Source organism: Corvus kubaryi, unplaced genomic scaffold, assembly GCF_017639235.1.
Source record: "Corvus kubaryi isolate FWS band 111438036 unplaced genomic scaffold, C.kubaryi_AGA036_p1.0 74, whole genome shotgun sequence".
Classification (NCBI taxonomy): Eukaryota; Metazoa; Chordata; class Aves; order Passeriformes; family Corvidae; genus Corvus; species Corvus kubaryi.
The window spans coordinates 7,691,144-7,716,052 of NW_024582061.1; the positions used below are offsets into that span (position 1 = coordinate 7,691,144).

Consider the following 24,909-nt stretch of genomic DNA (forward strand, 5'->3'; position numbering starts at 1 on the left):
TAATAGTCTTGGATATATTTCTAATATTCTTAATGCTTTCTCTGGCTAGATTCTTTGCTATTACACGCAAAGAGCAGGGGTTAATGCAGGTCTGTGTAAACTGAGGGAGGAATCATCCATGCTACTCTCTTTACTATAGCCTGCTGTGGAGAAAGCTTCATCTTCAGGCTTCCTCCTTCTCATGTTTACTTTTTAAATCTTTATTCCTTCTTCATTTTTACTAGCCTAGTACTTGCATTTCAGTTTGCACATTTAAGCAACTGTAAATACCATAGCCTTTCAAAGTGGCAAGCCAGCTTCCAAACAAACTAGTTTCTACAGCTCTTGTCACTACAAAAGCAGTCAAATGTAAGCTTAATATTTCTATTCCTGGTAGTAGTTTGTAATCCATCATTTTTGGTTTTGGTTTTGTTTTGGGTTTTTTTTGTTGTTGTTTTTGTTTTTGTTTGTTTGTTTTTTTTTTTTTTTGTAGTATCTTCCAGAAGACTGCAATAGAAAAAGTATTGCTTTCATCTCCAGTTACAATCTTTCATTGGTCAAGAGTTACAGGAAGGATGGTACCAGCAGTGTGTTAACTTTGCACGGTTCATTTGGTTTACCATCTTAATTAGCTGCTACTGTATGAAGTTATTTTGCTTACCCTCACTATGGAGACTTCTGCAGGCTGATGTGATCCTGAGTGCCCAGCACTGCCAGCTTACAGGGCTCTTGCCATTCCCTTCCCGCACATATGGAGCTACTGGCAAAGCAAGACTTTCCTTGGCAGAAAGCTGTGCAACACAGGATCAGGGAGAACAGGCTTGTGACTGTTCCCTTTCCTTTAACAGGTCTAACAGGCTTCCTACTCCTCCAAGAAACTAGTTTTAGACACCTACCCATTGTGCAGCAATACCAGGAGCGTGACCTCTTTTGGTTGGTTCCATTTGGCATTTTCCACGAGGCCTTTGGGCAGTTACACTGAATGGTTTCCACATGGTCGCTTTTCCAGATGTCCTGGCATGAGTGAAGAGCAGCACTTGCTAAGGAGGTTCTTCGGAGTATATTGGTAACACTGTTACTCATGAGGTAATACATGAAGCTATGAACTCTTAAAAAATCCCCTTACTATAGCCTGGTATTCTGGACTGTGAGAACCACTAGATTAAAATACAAGCTCCGCATAATCTCTGTGGTTCTGCTGTTCCCCATCAGAGAGCAGATGGAAACACACAGCTATGACAAGGCAAAGTAGCATTAACTGCTATGGAACCTTCTGTTAATGGTTTGTTCCCTAGCATCATATGCAAATCATATCAAATTCCAAGTGCTTCTTGACAGCATCATTAATGCATTTGTACAGAGGGTTATAAAGTTGTTTACAACACTATTTTGAAAACTATTACTGTCCCACAGGTTTCACTTTTAAGAGCTGCACATTCAGCTTGAAGATGAGCTCATTTATTAAGTTCTTATCTACTGGGAAGAAGTATTTGGATCTTTGCTGTGGCACATTACTTGCACTGGTGTCACAACCAGGCCAAATGAGATGAAGCAGTACTTATTGGTGGAACAGGGTTAAAAAATAATTAGAAATATTTTAAAATAATGTCCCAAACTGACACCTCCCAGAAGCTGACTAGTTAAAAGCCAACACAACAGCAGCCAAATGATGTGGAAGGCACACAGCACTGCCTATGTGGTCAAGCTTTGTTTCATACGCAGAGGACGGGCTCTCAATTACAAAAGCTTGAGGTTCTTATCTAATCACTCCAGTTAATGTTTAAGTGTAGTTGGAAGGGAGACAATTTTCAGACTCTGAACAGTGGTGGAGCACTCTATCCTGGAGCCTTCTTTCAGGAATAAGATGCATGCCTGTGGTTTTGGACAAGGAACTGGCAGTTCCCCCAGCCAGGTGAGTGCTCTAACAGCAGTGCTGTTACAGCTGCCCCTTCCTGATGTGGGCTGCCAGCAGGCATTTTCATGGCTCTCAGCTCCCAGAACACCACGGTTGCCTGCAGGTGTCTGTGAGGGGCCTAAATAGTCATTGCTCAGCAAACTGGCTCCTGAAAAAATTTTCAAGCACCACTCTTAGGCAACTGTGTTAAGAACTAGAACTACACCAACAGGCAATGCTGGCATATGACAGTCCTTTGAGAATAGTTCTAGACAGGCCAAGGGCCCCTTTGTCTCAAGAGTATTTCACCTTGTAATAGGAATTCAGTTTCAGATGGGTAGGGCTTTCAAAAATCTTTTAAAGCACTTTTTCTAATGCTGCGGTTGTAAATCTACCTTCACTCAGCTGCCTGCACAGCTTCTGTCAATGCAGTCACATCAAGCAAGGGTTGACTGTAACTTGACAGCGAGTTACAAACAGCACACCCCTGGCTAACAGGGCAAGAGGTCAGCATATTTGCAATCCCACATTTCCTTGTTACTGCTGTGTCCATGAACACCACTGCTTATACAGCTTTCACTCCTAAGTCTAGTTTTGCTAACGTGAAGTGAGGCTCACCACAACTACAGTTTAATGCCTTTCTAATGCTAGCAGTAAACTGACTGTGTAGCTCCTTGATCCCTGCAGCACAGCCCTGTATTGTATCTCAATCCTAAAGGATTACATGTGGATTCCCTCATTTTAAGTTGCTGCAGCATTAATAATTTCATCTACACAAGTTTTGTTCCAAACATGAGACACCCCATAGCTCATGGTACCCTCCAAACAGAAAGCTCTTCTGTACCTGCAGTAGCAGGAAATTTACTTAGTATTTCATTAAATGCGCCTTTGAAGCATTTCCTCAAAGATTACAATCCACCTTGGGCCACCAAGGCCAGCTGTGCTACCACCATTTGAACTAAAGCAGCAGAAGTTTTAACAAGTGCTCTTACCTTGTATGATCACGTTCAGAGCAGGGAGAACAGGTAGCACACTCACTCTGCACTTCCCACAAGAGGAAAAGGTCTGTATCAAACTAAATGTATATATTCTGGCCTAGGGAGTAAAGTCAAGGCACCTGAAGTGAGAGCATCCATCTTTTTCTTAAGATTTTTGATGTGAAATTAAGATTCTGCTGGTGCAAGTTTATGGAGACTTTATACCTTTTTCATCTTGACAGTACTCTCTTTGGCCTCTTCAGTTTCTGTACTTTAAGTATTTCCTTGAAGAGAATATAGCACAGCCAAGTTGTCACCCTCAATCTTCTTACATTATAAGCTTGTCTTAATTCTGCTGAATTTATTCCTGTTCTCACAGAGGAAAAGCAGCCTACTAACATACTTACTTCAGAGGCCCTACTGTTTTCAGCTGTCCCAGTCTGGGGTTGGTGGGGGTGGGAATCACAATGCTCCAGGCAGCTGAGAAACAAGCCTCCCAGAGCACAGTTCAAACGGGAAGTAGCACCCAGCAGTACTGGTTTGGGGACAAATACAGGCAGTTCCTGAACCTGCACAACAGGAACTACAGCACAGTTCAAAGCAAGAGGAACTCCTCGTCACGATGCACATGAACACATCAGTGGCCGTGCAGCTCCACCCACCAGCCTCCACCAAAGCAAATCACTCATCTGGGTATTCTCAGCCTCCTCTCTAACACGTACAGGAAGAAGCTTCGGGAGCAGCAGCCACCACAGTGCCACATGTACAGCCAGGCAGAGAGTAAAGCATACCCTCCTGACCCCTTAGGAAAGCAAGCTCACATGTGTGCTCTGGCTGGTAAGTTCATTATCTTTTTCCATCAGAACACAGCTTTGTTACAAACTCACATTTGAATCAAACTTTCCAATAGGATGTAAAAACTAATGTTCACAATGTAGGGCAGGAAGGCTTTTACTCTGCTCACTTAAACTTTTTTTAATCATATCCCCCAGCATCTGAGTATGCTTCCAGCAGTTTAATTCCACCTTCGTGTATTTCTGCAGAAAAATGCTTCTATCTGAACACACACAGACTTCAAGCACGTGGAGCCTCAGGAAGTTGCCTGTAGCAGTGCTTGGATTTGCTGTCCAAACAGCATTATGATACAAAACTATGGATAAGGGTATATCCTGCAGCTGGCTTTGTTCAGTGCAAACAGAATGAACACAATAGTGTAGAACTTACTTCTGAGAAAGCAAGACATGTCTGTTCTTACTAATGGCCCCAGATATTCCTTCAATATATCAGCTGTCTCAGCTGTCTGTTCAGAATGTGTCCCTTGCATTACAGGCTCTTTGCTGGAAAGGCTCTAACAATGCTAGAATCCTGTATTAAGCATAACATGGCTCTGCAGGAGTTAAGAATAAGTGACATAAATGTCTTGGTATTTACAGAAATACACACAAAAATAAGTTAAAAACCAGACAGTTCAAACTTAAAAGAACAGACTGACTTCTTGTTTAATTTTTTTTAACTTTTTTTATTTGGGAAAAGTGCTTCTTACAAAAGGCAGCTGCAAAACAATACATTATAGACCTCAGAACAATTTCTCATTCCATTTAAAAGTGAAAGGAGAGGCAGTCTAGGGGACAAGAGCAGCAGGAGAACAGATCACGGGGCATCCACAAGTCAATAAAAAACAGCAATAATGTAATGCAAGGTTAAAATTCCTGTGCTGGGGCTTTGGTGGCAAAGTAATTTCTCAATGCAAATTACAGCCAGAAACTGCACGACTGCCTTTGTAAGCAGTAACTCACATAAACTGAACAGCTTTACCAGGCAACCTGCCCATCTCAGCTGCAGAGAGGCACAGGTACCCCAAAGCAGCTGGGAGGCACAGCGAGTTTCTAGCAAAGCTCACGGCTTAAGTGTTTACATGAAGTTCTAAAACTTACAGAGCGATAAAGCTAAAGGGTCCTCTCTGGTGTTCCTCTGACCCCACCTTGGCTAACCGGATTTCTGCTCCTGGACAACCCTAATCATACACATGAAAGAGAGCTGGTGTATTAAGGGAGTGCCATCTATCAAGTTAAGCGATAGTCAGGATCGTTTCCCAGTCTGGGCTGAGACCACTAGACCAGTTTCATGTCCAACTGGAGGCTAGACTTCATGCACCAAGAGGGGATGAAAGATGGTTTTGTTATTTTTAACTTACACAGAGTCTCCCCATCCTTGAGGTCCAACTCTACATTTATCTGTATATACACATAGAGAGTTCTCCTTTCACAAAGACATTTTCCTTTCATGCTAAACACAGTAAAAATCCAGAACGTTCACACCTGGTTCTGGTTACACAGTAGTAATAGTAATGTGCAAGTAAACAGAGACCAAAAGTCACAAATGAAGACGTGTACATGAGGGGGCTGGAACGGAGCTGATTCCAGAAAGAATATTTTTATCTGGCCTGAAATCAGAAATATTGGTACAAAGACAGAATAAAGGCCATCAGCCAATTTACATCCCCACTGCATGGCCACTGCTCATTTTTGTATCTGGGCTCTTCAAAATGAGTGTGGAAGTCCTGTAAACACTTTAACCCTGGAACTGGGTGAACTCTGTTGGGTACACAGATGAAGCAACAAACCTAAGCTAACTGTTTGACAGTTAAATTTATTTTTACAAAAACTAACATTTTAAAGATTTATTTCTTGTTATTTGTTTAAACAGAGGAAAAACAACACTCCTGGGGTGGGAGAGGAGGGGAGGGAAAGAGACAGACCCTGGGTAAAAGTTATTACAACAGCACCTGGAATTGATCGGCCTGCCTAGGAGAAACACAGGCACTGCCACAACACCACAGGTAATAGCTACTGCCTGAAGCCAAGACAACAGTCCACACTCCACTGACAGGTGCTATAGATCCAAATCATAATAATCTTCCAGCTCATCATGAAATAAGTCCCACTCATCCTCGGAATCCGTTAGCTCATCATCACCTCCTGCTGCCAACAGCATAAGCAACATCTCACCGAGCTCAAAGGTCACCACCTCATCCTCGTCGGTTTCAAAGGGATCACCATTCTCTCGCTCCTCGATGAACTCCCAGAACCGATTCCTCCGCTGGGCCTGCAAATGGAACACAAGGATGTCCCCAGGTAACCAACTGGTACAAAGCAGGAGCCTTTCCAGAGGCTGACAGTGCCCCTGGAGTACTTTCTGACATGCAAGAAATCACATTTCTCTTTCAGGGAGATACTGACCTCCAGCAGAATTTACCCTTACACACCCTTATTAATGCTACCCAACATTTCTACTTCAAGTATGTTGTAGGAAAGTTTTTAAAATTTAGTCTTTCCATCTTGGCCTCCAGCATTCACAAACTTTAGAGCACTGCTTCCTTCAAATTCACCATTACAGAGGTCTATTAGAAGTGGAAAAAAGAAGAGTCAATATTTCCCTATCCTCTTCTCAAGGCAGAGGACATAATGTACACCCCTCTTCTGCTCTCTCTCTATGGAAAGGGCAATTAAACAGCAGCACTGACCCGGTATCTACTTGAGGTTCCTACTTTGGGTCTTTGTGGCTCCTCTTGGCGGCCATCAGGATATTCATGCTTGTAAAAACAGTTCCCTCCAAATGGACAGCTCCCACGGCCTTCATCAAAATACCTGCACGGCTTGTTGCTGGAAAGGAAAATATCGCAAGCCTTACTGACAGCAGAGCCCAATCAGATTCCAGAATTGCATTTACCTGCAGCCCACAAGGATCTCAGGTACCAGGAGCATGTGGTATTTTGTGAGTAAAAGACCTACATGGAGAAATTATTTATTACACTATGTGTGGACTGATGCATGCAGAGGGACACCAGTGGTGTGCAGTGCATCAGCTAGGACTGTCTTATGGCTACACCACCAGTGTTTTGTGTAGAGAAGGGACAGACCGGGGTGAAAGAACACAGGAATACCTTTGGGACTGTGTGCATGCATCTGTGGGCAGATAGGTAAAGACGCATTTCACACGGTGGTGGAAAGGAGGTGTGACAAGGGACTTTACATCAACACCCTTCTTCTCCATGTGTGTCTATCTCTGCAGTCTCAGTTTGATAAAAGGCTGCATTGCTCATACCTCATTGCCTCCTTGTATTTCTGAATGAGTTTCTGCTTCTCTTCCTTCTCCTCCACCCAGTACTCACTTGGAATGACAAAGTTAGATGTGATCCGGCATTCTGGGCAGGACCTGGGAAATGAACAGACTGTGCTGCAAAATTCCACATTACAGGGCGCTCTCTCTCCTATATAATAAGTCATGGCAAATATCCATCCTTAAAGAGGTACTGTACTCATATACTCTAGACTCTCTTATACATGAAGATAACCTAAACTGTTCTTCAAGAACTCAATGGCAATGGCAGCTGGTCAGCTTGGCTCAGAAAAGCTTGAAAAAACACTTCACACAGACTCCTTTTTCTTTAGAATTAAATAAATTTATTTTGGTATTATTCCTATATTTATTTGATTGGAACTCTGTATTTTCTAGAACAGGCTTAAATGGAGAAATGTTTTGCCAACTGAATAATGCTCTAAGGCAGAAATGAATTAAGCATTTTTAATACATTCTGAACTGGTTAATCTGTTTCCAGATTCCTGCCTGGGTGTCCAAGACATAAACAGTAACAACTGGACAACATGCTACTAAATAAACAACAGTTATTTACTACCATTGCATTTAGCGAACTTAACCCTTATTAACCAAATCAGAGTGTAAATGTTATCCCTAACAATTATTTCACTCCTAAACTAAAAGTTAGTATGCATTAAATGCAGTCTCTGTGCAGTCTGCATCTGGAAGTCTGTTGCAAGTTGTCACAAGTTACTAAGTTCTTCCACAGTAACAAAGCACAATGGAAATGGGAAAGTGCCTCACTTTATAATCTTGCTCTCAAACTGTTTAGCACTCCTCCACTTGCGGATGCACTTGAGACAGTAAGTGTGGCTGCAGTTGGAGAGGATCCCAAAGCGGCGCTCACTAGGATTTGCCTTCTCATACACCACCTCCATGCAGATCCCGCACACCATGTCTTTACTACGCTGGACGGCAAAGGAAAGCTCCATGTCCTTCTCGTGAGCTTCAATGCAAGACTGAAAAGGAGACACAAAGAAAACAACTACAGAGACAACTGGTCACCTGGTGAGGTCTAAGCAGGTTTTTAAACTCACTTTGCTGTTTTGCATATTGAAATAGTGTGATTAAGCTGAAAAAAATCTTTATCCTCAAAATTTGCTCAAGTAATGGGGAACAATCAATTCAGAGTTCGAATTCCTTCCTTCAGACACTGCTTTTAAACATGAAAAGGCAATCTAAAAGACCATCCACTTTTACTAGGCAAAGAACAAAGCTTCAGTATCTTTAAGCAGACTGCTCTCCCAACACAGATAAGGAAATCCAGCTGCTTTTGAGTATGGCCCTGGCAGGAAACAGTCTAGTTTACAACCAAGAGTGTCATTCACTGCCTGACCTGCACACACCTTCAAATGAAAGGGAATTAGTAACAAGTGATTGAGGGGAGCTAGGAAGCAATAACTTACAGCTGTTAAACACCAGACAGTTGTTTGCTTACCTTTATGTGCTGAGATCGCTGTGCAGCATCAATGGGATGCAAGACCTGCAGGCCACACATGTCACACACATCCCCATGGATGTACACGCAGTTTTCTCCATAACGACATTCTCCTAATGCAGCGTAGGGGCACAGCTCCTTCTTCATCTCCACATCTGCCTGCTGCTTCTCGTATTCTTCTTCAATCACCATTTCCTGCAAGGGTGCTTCAGCACAGAAAGGAGCAGCTAGGAACAGAATTAAGAACAGTAGGCAGCACATTCAGATTCTGAGCACCGGGAGTAAGAACACTCAGGTTACCCAAACGGAATAATAGAAACTACTTAGCTTCATTTCAGTTCAAGTTCACATACCCTCAACCTGAACCAAATTATTGTCCCCACTCAAGAAATTTCAAGACCAGTTTCTTCATCCTTCAACCCAGACAAGATTAAAGCTATCAAAGTTTTAGTGGTCAGGGAAGGTCCATTTACAGGCTACCTCCACACTAGAAAAATCGCACTAGTCCTCAGCAGCTTAAATACACTGTTAGACAGACTCTGGTTCAGCAACCATTAAATAAGGCTACAAATCTCTCACTGCTTTCAATTGATTCTCACTGAATCAATTTCACTTCAGCTAAAATTTTCACATCAGCTAAAGTTAACAGGTTTTTCCCAGAAATTACACAGCTGAAGTAATAAAGGTGTATCCAGCATAACAAAATGCTAGTATGGCAACACCACATCAGTAATTTATGTGCAGGCTAATGAACACACTCTTGTTTAGCCCGAACACTGAACAAACTTTCATTTCTGGACTCCCACGCATCTCTAGGATTGACAGAAAAGTGGTGTCCACGCCTCTCAAACTAACTCCATTCTACTTATTTGTCAAAATGCCTGTCCTAAACAGGTATCTATCTGGTCAATTAACCAGACACATGAACCTAAGAAACTGAAATTCAGGCTATTTTCACTGCATTCTAAGCTAGCCAACAGTTTTGCAAAATCCTAAGTAAATTCCCTTACCTAATTCTAATCTGAACTGAAATCTGTATCTTTTTGCCCTTTAGACAGCTGAACACTTCCTCCCTGTACCTCAAACACATGCTTGCCTGCCTCACCACAAATCAGCCTTTTGAGATTGTTACATAAGTAGGATGATTACTGAATTACAAGACAAAAGCAGCCAGTGTGAAACTGAAGATGTAATAAACACAAAGCATTACTATATTCAGAGTAAACACCAGGCAGAACAACAGCTGGAGTTCATTTACACAACCAGAAGCTGTTACAAGAGTAACAAGTCATCAATGCTGTAAGAAGGTGTAACTTTCAGAAGCCATTCAAGCACTAGATTTGGAGAAACAAGCAAAAACTACCAAAGGCATACTTGGATCAGCTAAACTGAAGGACAGACTCCTTCTCAAAATTAATCAGAGGCTGCACACTCGCACAGTTTTCATCCCCATGGAGCAAGGACATAACAGTAGGCATGTATCAGTCTGTTAGTTTTAGGACAAAGAGAAAGCAATGCAGCTCCCTGTGACTTAAGTTTTGAGGAACATGCAAGTATGGAAGATTAGTGCAGAAAAGTATTAGCTCTCAAAGATAAGATCAAGTCTGCTTCTTGAACCACCTCTAATTGTAGGGGTCACTCAGGCTGATCTTGGAGCAATGTTTGTTAGAAACATACTTTTCAAAGCAAGTGAGTAACTAAGTAACAGGGCACCTGGCAACCTGCTCACTCATTTTCAGTCAGAGATTCCCAAACAAAGTAAGTTCATTACCTCTTCCTCCCAACAAGTTCCAGTGAACCAGCACCAAGAAAAGTAACAAGAAACCATACACTAGGCTCTACATACTCTTCTGAGTAGCTCAGTGTAACATGAAAATATGTACTTACTTATTGAAATCCCACTTGCCCTCCCATTTGAAATCCATGGTCTCCACTTCCAAAAGACATAACAAAAATCACAACTACCATTCAGTTTCTATTCCCTCAACCGTTGCATTTGCCAGTGTTTGCTCGAGTTAACGTTGTCACAGATTTTTTTACCTAGCTGAGGGCCATGAAGATGGTTAGAGGGATCGAACACCTCCCCTATGAGGAAAGGCTCAGAGAGTTGGGGCTCTTCGGCCTGGAGAAGAGAAGGCTCCGGGGTGACCTTACTGCAGCCTTCCAGGACCTGAAGGGGGCCTAAAAGAAAGATGAAGAGAGACTTTTTACAAAGGCATGTAGTAATACCACAAGGGTAACAGTTTCAAACTAAAATTCAATCTGAAAGAGGGTGGGCATAGATTAGATATTCAGAAGAAACTCTTTTAGTGTGAAGCTAGAACAGTGTGTATATCCTCTGTATGCACTGCACTGTATCAGTTACTGTTTCACTTCCTCTTTGAAAGCACAATTAGAAAAAGTCAGAAAGCTTCCCGGTCTCAGCAGTTACCAATCCAACATCCCTCAGAGTAGCATTTGTTCTCTAGGATTCTGTTTGCTGTTTTCCAAATCTCTGCTCACCAGTAGGTGGACTCAATCCCCACCTTCTCACTACCCATTTCCCAGTCAACAGGGTTAAATTCATGCTCGTGGAAAAACTGGTTTGTTACCTTTGATTCACACACCACCTGCTTGCACTTTAGGACACACTTTGTAGCATCAAACACATTAATCTTTTATTAACAGCAAGCAGACACCCAGTTGAGTGTTTCTTGTATTTCTGCCTTTCTACTCTTCCTCAATTACTGCAGAACATTGAGCAGCAATAGCTGCAGAAAAAGTATGGAAATGTGTCATATTTCCATTTCTTCATACCTGAAGAACCATCACTATTTTCTATGCTAGGTCCTGAAGTCATCTTCAAGATACCAGGTTTAGTCCCAAATCAGAGAATCATGGTAAAAGGTGAGCATTATAGTCCAAGCTATGTACAGTTAGATTGGCAACCTTGAATCTTTATCATTTGTATGACAATTTTAAACACACAGGCTTCTAGGCAACCTTGAGAAATAAGTTTCATTTTGAAGTTTCCAAGTATCTGTGCATTTCTCCAGCGATGTGACAAGAATAATCTGCTTTAAGGCATACACTAGAACACACTGCACACATTTTTATTTCTGTAGCTTAACAAAAACAGCTGCTTACGAAAAGTAAAGTGTTTTTTAAAGTCACCATGGGAATTAGCTTCATGTAGCACTGTTCAGAACAGAAACAGATCAGTATGCTTGTACATTAAAATACATCAAGTTTCAAAGGCTGTAAAACAGAGATTTGCAACAAGTTTCACACAAGAGAACATTATTTAACCTAATCTGGCACAAGTTTGCATGAAAAATAAGCCTAACCCCTAGAAAAAGGAACTGCTTTAGTAACTAAGTTAACAGTATAATGAATTACCTAGACTTCAGGAAGAAGCACCAGCTCTTCTGTAAGGACTGTGTGTATTTAAAAGATCTCTGGCTGTTCAAACTAGCAATGAACTGATTCCAGTGGAGGGCCAGCCAGTCATTAATGTGGCTGAAGCCCAAGAAAAGAGACTGACTCTTCTCAGATGTGCACATGACAAGAGACAGACGGCAAGCTGAGGCAGGGAAAAATCCAATTACATACTAGGAAACAGGCTTTCTTTGTGAAAGAAGTCAAACACTGCAAAGGATACCCAGAGGTTATGGCCCTTTGAACATCTCTGAGGATAGAGATTCAGCTGAACAAAGGCCCTGGCAACCTTTAAGCAGGAAATTAACTCGATCAAGTCCAGAGGTTCCTTCCAATCTAAACTAATATATTCTGATTAAAATATTTTCAAAAATCCTTTGTCTCAACAAGCACAGAAGCTGTATCTTTTATGACAGTAAGGTGGCACATTAACAGGTAGTGGTCAAGTTTTCATTCCTTTGGGATATACTCCAGTCACAGATCTATTATATAATTCCATCATCAAACTTCTCAACAACACTAGACCATTTCTCTTCACCCTCCTCAAATTGGAAGGCAGGAGGCTCCAAGCAGCACCCTGTAACACTGAGGTCATTCTCTTTTCAAACCTGAGAATCTGAGCAGTGCTGTGGAGACAAAGTAGTACAATCTGAGCACTCTGACTGCTTCAAACTCTTCTGGATGCAAGGTGTCCATTTTCAATTCAAACAATTATGTAAGTACTCATGGCCTTAGAGAGACAAATATTAGAAATTATGGTAAAGTGAACACCTTCAGCCTACTTTTCACTTAAATTTTAAGACTCTCTTATCCTTCGGCAGGAAAAACAGATGACAAGTATGCTACTCAAACAGTCTGGTCCCATTCAATGAGCTTCTTCAGTCTCATTCTCATAATGAGCTATTAGAAATAGCTCGTTATGTCACAGTATTAGAAAGCTGAGTTCCAGAAAGGTAACTAGAATAAATCATTTTCAGCCTCTGGCCACAGGATTCATAAAAGTAAGCATTAGGCTTCAATTCCTTCTACAGGAACCTGTATCTCCACTGAAAAACCTTTACAAGACTGCAAAACCACCCCAAACCAAATCACCCAACCCCAAAACACAAAGGCAGCAGATTATCTCTCCAGAGTAGCAATATTAATTGCATGACCAGTAACTTCGTCTCCCATCCCATAGGCAAACTAAACCTCTAAGGAGATTCTCAAGTCACTCTGAAACATAGCAAGAGAAAGCCAGTCATGCAGAGAGTGTAATGAAATACATCTATCTGGTTTCAGAATGGAACAGTCAGTCCGACTACTCATGTGGGAAAATCTAAGCTCACTTGAACTGATCAATAAATATGAACAGCTGTACTCAAAAGCCTGAAAATAAATGCACTACACAGAAACTGTTGAGCCGTGATGGGAATTCACTGTTTTCCCATGATCAGCTTACCACGTCCACAGTACGGCTGCCCAGGGACAAACTCCACTGCATTCACCCAGTCTTCAGCCCCTACTCCTGCTGCTGCCAGATCCGTATTTTCATCTTCTACCTCAGCAATAAATTCTTCAACTGTTTCAGGGAGCGATGCAAAGTCTGAGGACACTGATGGATAGATTTCCACCTCTGGATTCACATCAGCCACTTCTTCTTGTATTAGAGGCTTGGTATGTTCATACCTGAAAAGTTAAAACACATCGTGTCAACTTTCCACAAAAAAATACCTCCAGACAGCAGCCCCATGTACTGAAAATAAACTAAGGAAGATGTAAACATGCTGTGTGCAAGGAGGATCCAGAATGGCTTGGAAGAGAAAGACACTGATGACCCCTTATAGAGATATGCTTCCACTTGTGCAATATGTCAGCACTGCTCAAAGAAACACAAGGTACTCTGAAATTTTGGAGAAAAAAAGAGCAGTGTACACAATTCTTACTTAACTTACACAGAACAAGCTTCAAATATGTCCCAAAGCGGTCAGGTACCTATTGCACATGTACAGTATTACTGAATGAGAAAAATGAATTTGTTCAGCTGTATAAAGAGAAGACTAAGGACAGACACTGCTGTCTCCAACTATCTCATGGGAAGCCACAGGAAAGATCAGCCAGAGTCTTCGAAGAGGGGCAGTGATAGGCTGACAGTCAGTAGACATCAGTCCAAAATGGGAAGTTACAGGTATGGATATCAGGAAAAAAAATTGCTGTAAGAGTAGTTAAACACTAGAATGGGTGCATAGTCTTCGTGGTTGCAGATATTCAGAACTTGACTGGACAATGCCTTGGGCAACCTGGCCTCTGCTGGCACAGATTCAGAGATCCCCACCAATATAAATGACTCTCTTCCTGTGTCTAAGCATCTTGCCTCATGCAGATCTTACACTGAATTTGAGCACTTGTTTCTAATGCCTCTTTCAGCTCATTGTGGAATATGATAATCAGAACACTTTGAGCCCTACCACCCACAGTAAGCAGGAAGGCACCATTTCCCTCAAAAATCTGTCTTCCAGCAACTAGGGGGCTACATGGGAAAAATAAATTACAAATATACTGTTGTAGACTTAGATATTTGCTGACTAATTTCAAGGACAACGGGAGGTAATTTTTTGAGATCATACAGAAGTTTGATGTGACTGTGATTCATTTAGCTTGTGTCAGATTAGAAACAATGAAGTGTCCCAGCTCTTGCATATTAAAGAGGTGCTCCCAACCAAATGTCAGCTTGGAAATCCTAATCCTATAAAGCACAAATTTAAAATTCAAGCCTTCAGATCTGTACATCTGTGGCCTCAGATGTGTGTCCACCATACGAGGTGCCCAAGGCAACCCACTGGGGTGCAGGAAGAAAATACAACTTAGTGGGTTTCTTCCCCTTAAAAAATACAATAAATTATTATTATTATTATTATGATCCATGTTGATGGCAGTGTCCTCACAGTCCATACGCCAGAGTGCCCATGTGTGGTACGTGTGAGGTGCCCTGAAGGAGCAGGTGTTCCATCACCCAGTGGGTCGACAGTGGCACCCCCCTTGTCTGCTCACTTTCAGCATATTGTGACATATTGCAGTTTGCTTGTACCCACTTAATGAATCAACAGATTATCTGATCTTGTTGTACCTAAACTAACCCTGACAAAGTGAACAAGTGGCTTGAAAAGATGCCTGCAACTGTGGGCTGGTGACAACACTGATAATGTGAGCAAAAGCCAACAAGAAAATGTCAGAGCTAACATTTCTACGCCTACTACAAGCTCCTCATCAGTCACACTCCAAAGTAAAACAATGCCAACCTAATCAGATCTTGAACTCAGGGGGAGGGGAACCACAGAATAAATCAAGATTACCAAGAAGGCAATCTGAAATATGGATTTACATCCACTACTATTAATGAAGAACCATGCCCTCAGTGTATACTGTACCTTGAGATATTAGCTACTGAAAGTAGGAAGCCATCTCCAGTAGCAAGACATTGAAAATCAAAACATCCAGAACACAAAGACAAACCTCCACAATTTTTTCCAAGATGTTTCAAGTCATGTAACACTCAATCCAGTACTTTGCAGAACTTCATAATAAGAGTTTAGAAGCCTCTTTTGAGGCTTGTTACATAACAATGAAAGACAAAAAACCATATGCCACTGGTCAACTTTTTCTTCCTGCTGTGGTAAAAATGACTGAATAACTCATGGAAAACAATATGGTGACAAAGTAAAACACATTCCTTTGTCAGCAAATACTGTTGGGAAACACAGAAAACATTGCTAGAGATTTGAAAAAACAAGTAGTAGAACAAATTTTGCAGTGTGGGAAGTTTGCTGTATGGCAGAAGGAAAAGTACAGATGTTTTTCACATGTCTCAGCTTATGATACTTGCTAGATTCTGTTTCAATGCTGAACTACTTTTTATGAGACACCAAGGAAAATATGCACCAGAAGAGAAACATTCTCAACAAATTGCTTCTTTAATAAAGACAAAAAGATTCACTGGAGGAGATATATTCTCAACAGTAGACAACTACTTGAATAAAAACAATGCTTTATGGAAAAACTGTGCTAGGAAAATCACTGAAGGAGCAGCTGCTCTGATCACAAAAAGAGATTCCAGGGTAAGGTTACAAGGATAGCACACCACCAGAAAATCATCACTGCATCACTCATAGGCAAGATATTGTAGCAAAGATGGATCCAGAAGCACCCAAGAGAATGTCATCAATATAGACTTTTAATCAGTCAAATGTTTACCCCAGTTATAAGATGGAGAGCCACCAGGAAAATCTTCTGTACCACACAGAGGTTTGCTGATTATCTCATGGTAAAGCACTTAAAAAGCATCACAAATGAGTTATGCACATTCATTTCACAAAGCCAAGTGGTCCAAATGTGCTGCCCTTTTCTGTGATGAAAAGTCACTGCCAGCAGTATGCTGCTAAGCAGATATTAAAAAAAACCCCAACAAATCCAAATGAACCAAACTCAACCACATTCAAACTGTCCCTCCAAGAAAAAGTCGTTCTATGAACAGAAAACTGATTTTTGAAGGAAATTTGTGGTATGGAGACAACATTTTGAAAATTCAGTATTTCCACCATTATATGATTTTATTGCCAAAAACTACCCAAATGTGTCAACTACGAAAAACCTTTCATATCTTGTACACTTTAAAAACTTGGAAAGTGATTTCTCTAACATGTTTAAAAATATTTCAAATTCAGAATTCCAGTGTATTTTGAACCCATTTGCTAAAAATATAAAAATGCAACACCTTCCAGTTAATCTGCCCTAGCAGCTGATTGACATCAGGGAAGGTGGAAACTTACTAGCTAAATTTATCACACATTAGTTCATGCAGCCAACAATACACTTCCTTTTGGATCTGCACAGCTTTGTGAAAGATCTTTTTCAGCTACTACCATCATTAAAACCAAGGACTGAAATAAACTGAACTTAGAATGAGACCTTCAAATAACTGTTTAACAAAATGTTACACTGAGATTTTAAAAAAAATAAGGAAGGCCACTGAATCAACATTACTGTCAGTAAAAAAAATATTAAGAAGGCTTTTAGTGACAGTAAAGATAGTTTTGAACTATTCATAAAATTCTTATTAAATATTTTTCATTTCACCTTTAATACACCCTTCTTAAAATTCTGATTTTTAATAATGTTTTATAATGTATATAACATTAGTACAGTAGTAGATGTAGATGTATATATATATATGTAAACTATAAATAAATATGCATGTTGGTGGGAGCTCAAAAACCTTGAGCTGATGGGGTGCATGATCTGAAGTTTGAAGACCACTGAACTACGTGACCAAAAAAACAACACTAGCAAATACAAGACTACAGAGAGGTTTTCTTTGTTATCTTTCTTACACGTAGCAATCCTTCATTAAAATGAAAGCAAAGCCAACTATGAATTACCATATAAAATCATGATGCAAATGTTTAATCATAAATTAGACCTGCAGTAAGACAGAATGTTAAAACTTCTGACAAGTTTTAATAAAATGAATGTATGATGATACAAACATTCCCAAGCCCTTGTGAAGCTTTGCTCCACCAGGAAAGTATGTGTTTTCTTTCCTCACAATTTTTTAATTATAATTTCAGGGGTATAGATTAATTCATAATATGTTTTCATAAAGTAAAGCTATTTTGTATGGGCAACATTTTAGAACTTACATGACAAATTCCAGTTATTTTTCCAAAATGGTAGTTCCAGTGTCAGAGTACCAATTCCTCAAGAGACAACACCAGGAAAATAAATAAATTCCTACCTGTTCAGGCTATTATGATCACTTAAATAGTGTAACTCAGTTTCATCTATTCAGCTAGTCTGAATGTAGTCTCAGATTTCAGTTAATCAACTCATGTTATTAATGAAAAATAAAACTCCATGCCCTGACAACTATCACTTTTATGAAAACCAGTCTATTTATTAACCAATTTATTTATTAACCATTTATTTGCATAGCAAACACTGGTATTTACCAAGAGAAGACAGTCTGTGAAAAGCTATTCTTATAAATTTTTGAAGTGTCAACAAAAGAGGAAAACACTAAGATTTACTGGTTTTCCCTGAGCTCTTTACTCAGAAATACAGTGAAAAGACTCCTGCAGGATGGCCTGGGGCATTTCTTTACCTGCAATGATCTCCATAAGCACAGCATCCTCGCTGGTAATACCTGCACACCATGGCAGACTGACTGGTGGAGAGGTCATGGGAGTAGCGGCAGTTGTCTCCTTCCTTGCAGACTCCATGCATGAAGTACCTGTAAGAGAAGAAAATGGTGGCTTAAGGAGAAGCACTGAAATTGTAAACAAAGTATTTGGATGATCCTGTTATTCTATAAATCAAGGTATGCTGCATTAAGAACAGCACTAAAGACTCATGGGACCCTGCCCCAGTATAACCATAAAAATAAGAACATCTGAGGAAAGATGAAGACTCAGCTACTCCAATGAACTGTGCTGCACATTTAGGGACTTGCTCTTACAAAAGCCTGGCGGAAAAAAACCAAACTTGTAAAGCAAAGTTCTCCTGGGCTAGGACACGAAGAGGAAAGAGTCTTGGACCAAGTAGATGGGCACTAAGTTTTACTTGTAGGCCCTAAGTTCTGACACAAGAAAAAACCTTACAGAAACTCTCCAGTGAATACAAGAATCAAACCCAGACACACCCTAAATCGCCCAAGACCTTAAATATATTCTGGATTCATAAATAATTCAATCAAATGTGATTTCCTCTCCAAGAATGCAAAACATGTTTATGATGGATAATTACATCTGACAAAACACACACATTAGTTCTGCAATAGGAGCCAAATCAATAATCAAAGCACCCTGCTTCAACACTGTCCTGCTTGTCTTGAAAAACGTGGACAGTTTCAAAGCTTTTGAGGACAGTTTGATCAATTTTTGTATGTCAAATAGCACATGCTTAATTTAGCATCTTCAATTCAGTTATTCAAGAAAACTGAAGAGTAGTTTTCAATTTTTTTAAAATTTTTAACCTAGAAGAACAAGCTTCTTGGAATTTAATGCACCATAATTGTTCAGATTCAGTACATTCACATCAAAACCACAACTGAAAGTAAAAGTTCAGGTACACCTTTCCCAATCCACATAAAAGTATTAGCCAAGAAAAAAGGGGAAAAAAAATCCTGTGTAAAAACTGAATCCATAAACGTTTACCAACACTTCAGTTTAGAAAGAAGCCACACTGCCCCCAGGTACCAAGTTGCAAACTCTGAACTCACTGGAAATATGAAGACCTAGTAAACAAGAAAACTTGTGAGGATTTAGGTCTCATACAAAACACCACTTGAGGGAAGGCTGAGAAGCAGATTATACCCATCTAAGCCCACGCTGCTGCTGAATGGGGCAGTCCTGCCCTCCTCCTGTTGCACACTTCCAGCACTTTGCGCAGTCAGCAGAACCAGGGCCCTCCAAGCAGCTGAGTGCAGCCTCACAGCCAGCACAAGAGACACAGGGATCATCTTTCAGCAGCCACAACTAAGATTAGGACAACTCTTCACAAAGCAGTACATTCAAGTTGATATTCCTGGCCAGGAAAGGTGCTAAGATGTTGAACTGCACGCACTCCTACAGAGCTACTTAGTCTACTGTACTTTTAAGAAGTCAGATAAAGCCAGTGAACAACGCACCAAGTGACATAAGCAGAGCTACCCCTGCAATCCAGTTTTAAGGAAATATTAAAACCTGAGGCTGCTGAGTGTTTAAAGAGCTGATAACCCTCCATGTGCAATACTAACAGTGTATTCAACATACTACGAATAAAAAAAAAATCTAAACTAGCTTTACAGACCACAAGCTGACACTTGCCATCAGGCTGCAATTCACACTCAAATTCACTCTCCAAATCCCCTGTCTGTACCCTGTAGACACATATTAACCAGGTAAGAAATGCGATCCTACATAAAAAATAAGCACTGTAAGACCCAGATGAGGCTCTGCGGGGTCAGGCGGCAGCACAAACAGCTATGCCAGCACACACCAGGAGCAGCGTGTTGCAGAAACAGAACAAGACCCATCCCTGCTATACAACCAGCACTCTCCACTGTGAACAAAAACCACACAAAAACCCCCAAAAGTCACACCCACAACCCCCCCACCCACCCAACAGCTTAACCCACCTACAAAGACCCACCTCAAAAGCAAGAAAAAAAACCAAACCAAAACCAACTGAAAAAACCCCTACTGAATCCCCCTCCTCCCCAAACACACATAAAAAAAACCCCAAAACAAAACCCAACCACCCATGAAGTAATGGAACCAGAATATAACTGGAATTTCTGGCTCAATTGCTTTCAAGAAGTGGGAGTTGCACCAAGAGGGTAAAAGAAAAGAACGCAGTTTGTTTAACGTTTGTTCTTCAACAAATGCTGTCTCCACCCTTTGCTTACTTCCACACAGCATCACTTCCCCATGTGCTGGGGCAGCAACTTCGCAGCCACCCGCTGACACAGACCAGGAAATGGCTGCAATGGAACCTGACATTCCTTTTGCTGCCCCCACGGTTATTTTTAATCTGGATCAGATCACTGCCCAACCACCCTGCACAGCCACTCTGCTCCTTGAGCCAACAAAGTGTTGGGACACCACTACAGCTGAAGTAAGTGACTGACAGAAAGGTACCTGCCTGAAGTGAGGACATCTGACAGAAACTATTTGGTCAACACGACTTACGTTAAGTACCTAAGCCCCAAAATGAGATTCTCCCACTGCTTGATAGGGAAAATGAAGCTCCAAATCCCTTTCCTTCCTTCCCAGTTTATGTTAAAAAATCCTCTGCAAATACAGATTCTGCACAATTCTAAAAGTTGTCATAATTTATTATATTGAAATAGTAGGCTATAAAAGGAAAAAAATAAACATAAAACACTCCCAGGCTCTAATTCACACATCACTTTTAAAGGCCATCGATCCTATACAGCAAACTTAACATTATTTGAACAAGAAGGCTGGAGTGGGAGGGGAAAAAAATGTATTTGTCTTAGGATTACACCCCAACTTCCTCCACAACCCTCCTCCTCACTGAGAGGTAAGATTTTTACTTTAAGGTCACAAAGAATTTAACACTTTACATGTCAAATTGCAGTGTTAGGCTAAAACATACTTTGGCCATGTAAAAAAATAAACAGAGTGCATTATTTTTGGGAAAAGATAATGAAATTTATTTTGGAGAGCATCTTTACACACGCAGAGTATTCAATTTAACCCTACTCAACAGTGATACCACCCTCTTCATTCTGGTTATAGGAAGAAAGCATCCTTAAAACTGAGAAATATGAGTTATCTGCCTTTTACAGCAACATGTAGAAGGACATCTGAAATTTGCATTTGGTCAAGTAGTTAGAGAACACATGTAACTTCATCTGAAAAAATAAAACTAGATCAAGACAAGTATATAACTGGATTTTCACTGAGCCTCTGTGATGCTGTCATCCAAAAAAGCACTTATTCTGGCAGGGCTCTCTGTCCTTCCAATTCAAATATACGAGTGTAATTTGGTTAAGTTGCTTGGGGAACCAGACCAGAGAACTCATCAGGGTCTAAGTCCAGATCATTTCCCCAGCTCAGTTCACTGCATGATTGTACAAGACATGAGTGACACCAACACATGGAACAACCAGACAAAATTAATAATTGCCTGCACTGGCATTTTATCACTGAAAAAGGTTCAACACGTGTCTAGTTATGAATGCCTTGATCAAAATAGCATATCCTGATTTTCATGGGTATTTCTCAATAGGCAATGCTTCCTTCTAGAGCTTAGGAAGCTTGCAATGGGTTTCCTTATTCAGATGGGTTCTCTTCTTTACTTCAGGTTTCTGCTTTCAGGTAATGTTAATTTGTTTATCAAACTACTGGTTCAGCTAAGTAGGAATGTTACACCCAACCCAACAGCAAACCTCCTTCGAAACCCATGACACTGCCATGACTGGCAGATGGGGAAGCTCAGGATAACAGCCATCTGCACTCATTAGCTTCTTCAGGTGCCATACAGAGACCGAGAATTCCTGGGAAGACGGTAGCAGGAAAGAGGAGGCTAAGCACACTGCTCTAGCACAGCTCGTGGGCATTCAGCCACATTACTGGCTAATGAAATTCTGCTGGAGTCAATAACCTGAAGAAAAAAGGGGGAAAAAAAGTTGATCTTAATAGCATTTAGCTCCTTGTTCCTTCTCCATAACCTCCTTCAGAAGTTATCAGGAGATGCAGACCAGAGCAGCCATGAAATCCAGGCAGGCTACCAGGAGGTTTGTGCCCTACACCCTGGTGCTGCACTGAATTAAGGTGGCATTACTTTACTGATGCACATTCTTCACATGAAAAGAAAAAAAAATACCTGACCCAGGTTTTCAGGAAAAACAGCTAAGGTACAAACACATAGACAGCTCTTAAAATACACCACTTAGTCACTATGGGTTTTATTTACATTCAGTTCTCAAACAAATAAATGAAATGTTATTTGTTTACGTCAACTTGATGACTTTTAATGTCGCATGACATCTGGAAAACACAAGCACAGAACAAACATTGTCAAGCCTTTGGAAAAAAAAGGTTGGCTATAGCACTGCTCCATAAAACCATGTAGCCATGTGAACTGGAAGGACTGAGGAACTTGGTAAGGACCACCATTCTTTTTCTTATTTCAAATATATCAGTAAGAAAAAGATTGTAACATTAAACTAATTTGGAATTAGCTTTGTTCCCCTGCTATTTATTCTAGATGAAAATGGTATAAATTTTTACAAAATGCAAGCCTTGAAACTGCTAAACCACAAAAGTAAAAAAAAACCCAACTTATTTTCATCATCTCTTAGGGAACATGATTTCCTATATTTCACCCTAAGACTTCTAAACTTTAGTTGCAAGAAAAGGAGAAGGGTAACAGCAGCAAAACTGTACGTGTAGGAGAAATCGAAGTCCTTCATCTTAGTCACTGTGTCTCTCACTCTGAGATGTTAATCATCCATCCCAAGGATACCACACTGGTGTATTAAAACTCATTAACCAACCTATTTATCATATCAGACATTCAAAGGAGCAGCAAGAACTTATGCTACCAATTCTAAACCTTCCAGTTCCGATAAAACAGCAGTTATTTCTGCACCAGCCATCACATGCTAGCTCCTTAGACTGAGGGGACTATCTCCCAAAAGTTTTTGAGGCAGCATTTACTGTCACCCATATGATGATTCAACTAAAAAAGCCTGCGAACAAAAAGAATTGTGCAGCATTACTCAAAGAGAAACTGCTCTACCTCCTACACTAAAAACCTTCGTTTTGAAATTTAATTCCTTTATCTCACTGTTAAATCCTCCCGCTCATTTATAAAGGTAAAACAAAATTTAATAGCAAAAAACTTATCTTCTTGAATATGAACATGTCCTATCGAAACCAAACCTAGAAATCCAAAACTTTTATCACAGGTTCCCAGAAGGGCAAGCCAAAATTGCTAATTTCACTTTAAAGCCTGAGTAAAGCTATTCTCCCTCTAACTTGAATGCTCCCATAAAAATTAATAAAGCAAGCAATGGGATAACTAGCAAGATTAGCCTAAGAGAACAAAGAATGGAGACGTTCATTAGATCCAAGGCCAAGATCCCATTGTTTAAGCTCACATTAAAGCACATTAACCATTACAAAAGAGTAGCTTTAGCTTCCCACTCGGCCTGAGTGTTTGCAAATAAATTTATTCCCTAGACTCTCTGCACTGCAGGACACTGGTGAACTTGACTGCATCTGTACTACGGCAGTCACTGTCTTCGGTAAATCGATCCTGCATCTATACCTATTCTGTCTCACGAATCCAATTTGCCTAATTGAGCCTTTCGATCTCTAGAAATTACGAGGCAAAGTTAAATAGAGCGAGCACTGACCTTGCGCCTCACTTAAAGCTGAGCTAAGCACGGCTCCCGGTCATTTCCTCATCACCGGCATCAAACATTAACCCGGGGATTCGCAGGCGAAACTCTCTGCCTGCAGCAGCAGCCCGAGAGCACTGCCAAACGGCGCTTCCCAAAGGGATGCAGTTAGCTGGGCATTAGCCAAAATAAATGTGGGGCAACAGCGAACAGGGACGCTTTCAACACTGCAGGGCACGTGAAACAGACACAGCGAGCGAGCTCCCTGCGAAAGCCGAGCAGCGGTTCCTCATGCTGCTGCTGCAATTTGCCACTGGAACAAATGGGGGGAAAAAACAAGCAGAAGAGATATAAAAAACACTCCATCAAGATCGGGAGCCTCTTCCTTCCTAATCAAGGGATGCTCCTTTTTGCTTCCAAGTGACTTGGAATTCATTTGCCCAGAAACATGTTAAATGTAATTTAATTTTTTAAAAATTTATTTAAATAAGTACATTTTAAAAAATCAGGAGACGCTCCTCGATGTTAATCTTGGATTATCCCTTGCTTTTATATTAACTAATATATGTCTACGTTCACAAAACTGTTTTAAATTCCTTTCTGCTTGCCAACCGACCAGCAGTGTAGGTTTAAAAATAGTCCATCTGGCAAGCTTTAAAACACGCAGTTCGGCTTGCATAACCCCAGAGAGAAGATTTATCAGAAATATAGTTTAAGGCAAAACACAGATAGGAAATGACGCAGCACACAGAATCTCGATGTGACACAGGCAGAGCCACTTCGAACATTTTGCAACATGTCCTGACTTATTCCTGTTCTCCGGCTTAATGAGTGGTTTTCCCTATATCAATCACGAATGAATTCCCAATTTTAAATTTCGATTGAAACGCACAAGCATTTAAATTACGCTGCATTTCCTGCTTTGTCGCGCTTTGCGGAACGCGGCTGCAGGACTTCCTTTTACACGGCGTCCTTCGCGCCGACCACCCCGGGCCCGTTCGCGCACAATGCAGAGCGGCCCAGGGCTCCCTGCGAGGCGACGGGAACGCTCCCGGCGCCCCGGCGCGGCAGCCGCAGGCGCTAGGCCGCAGAACACCCTCGCACGAGGCCTCGGCTGCAGAAAGCCCGCGGGCCGCACCGCCCCCACCGGCGGGCCCGG

The 24,909-nt window shown here is 41.0% G+C and overlaps 1 protein-coding gene across 2 annotated transcripts; it reads right to left on the reverse strand.

The window, feature by feature from the left end:
- Positions 1–4,348: 4,348 nt before the first annotated feature.
- MKRN1 (makorin ring finger protein 1) lies at positions 4,349–18,144 on the reverse strand. Of its 2 annotated transcripts, none has more exons than XM_042050578.1 (8): positions 18,000–18,144; positions 13,305–13,531; positions 10,487–10,627; positions 8,447–8,673; positions 7,753–7,967; positions 6,955–7,065; positions 6,374–6,512; positions 4,349–5,955 (listed from the first exon to the last, which is right to left on the reverse strand). In XM_042050578.1, exons 1-8 carry the CDS (start codon positions 18,119–18,121, stop codon positions 5,743–5,745), a joined length of 1,395 nt encoding a protein of 464 aa, XP_041906512.1. In that variant the 5' UTR covers positions 18,122–18,144; the 3' UTR covers positions 4,349–5,742. The 2 variants fall into 2 exon arrangements, with proteins under 2 accessions (XP_041906512.1, XP_041906513.1); XM_042050579.1 differs by having other exon boundaries at positions 6,398–6,512; positions 18,000–18,128.
- Positions 18,145–24,909: the final 6,765 nt, after the last annotated feature.

Coding starts and splice junctions, on each gene's coding strand:
- MKRN1 (XM_042050578.1), bottom strand. CDS start 18,121: ATGCATGGAGTCTGCAAGGAAGGAGACAACTGCCGCTACTCCCATGAC. Junction 7,968..8,446: donor AGCGATCTCAGCACATAAAG/GTAAGCAAACAA, acceptor TCTCCTTTTCAG/TCTTGCATTGAAGCTCACGA. Junction 7,066..7,752: donor TTTGAGAGCAAGATTATAAA/GTGAGGCACTTT, acceptor TTCATTTCCCAG/GTCCTGCCCAGAATGCCGGA.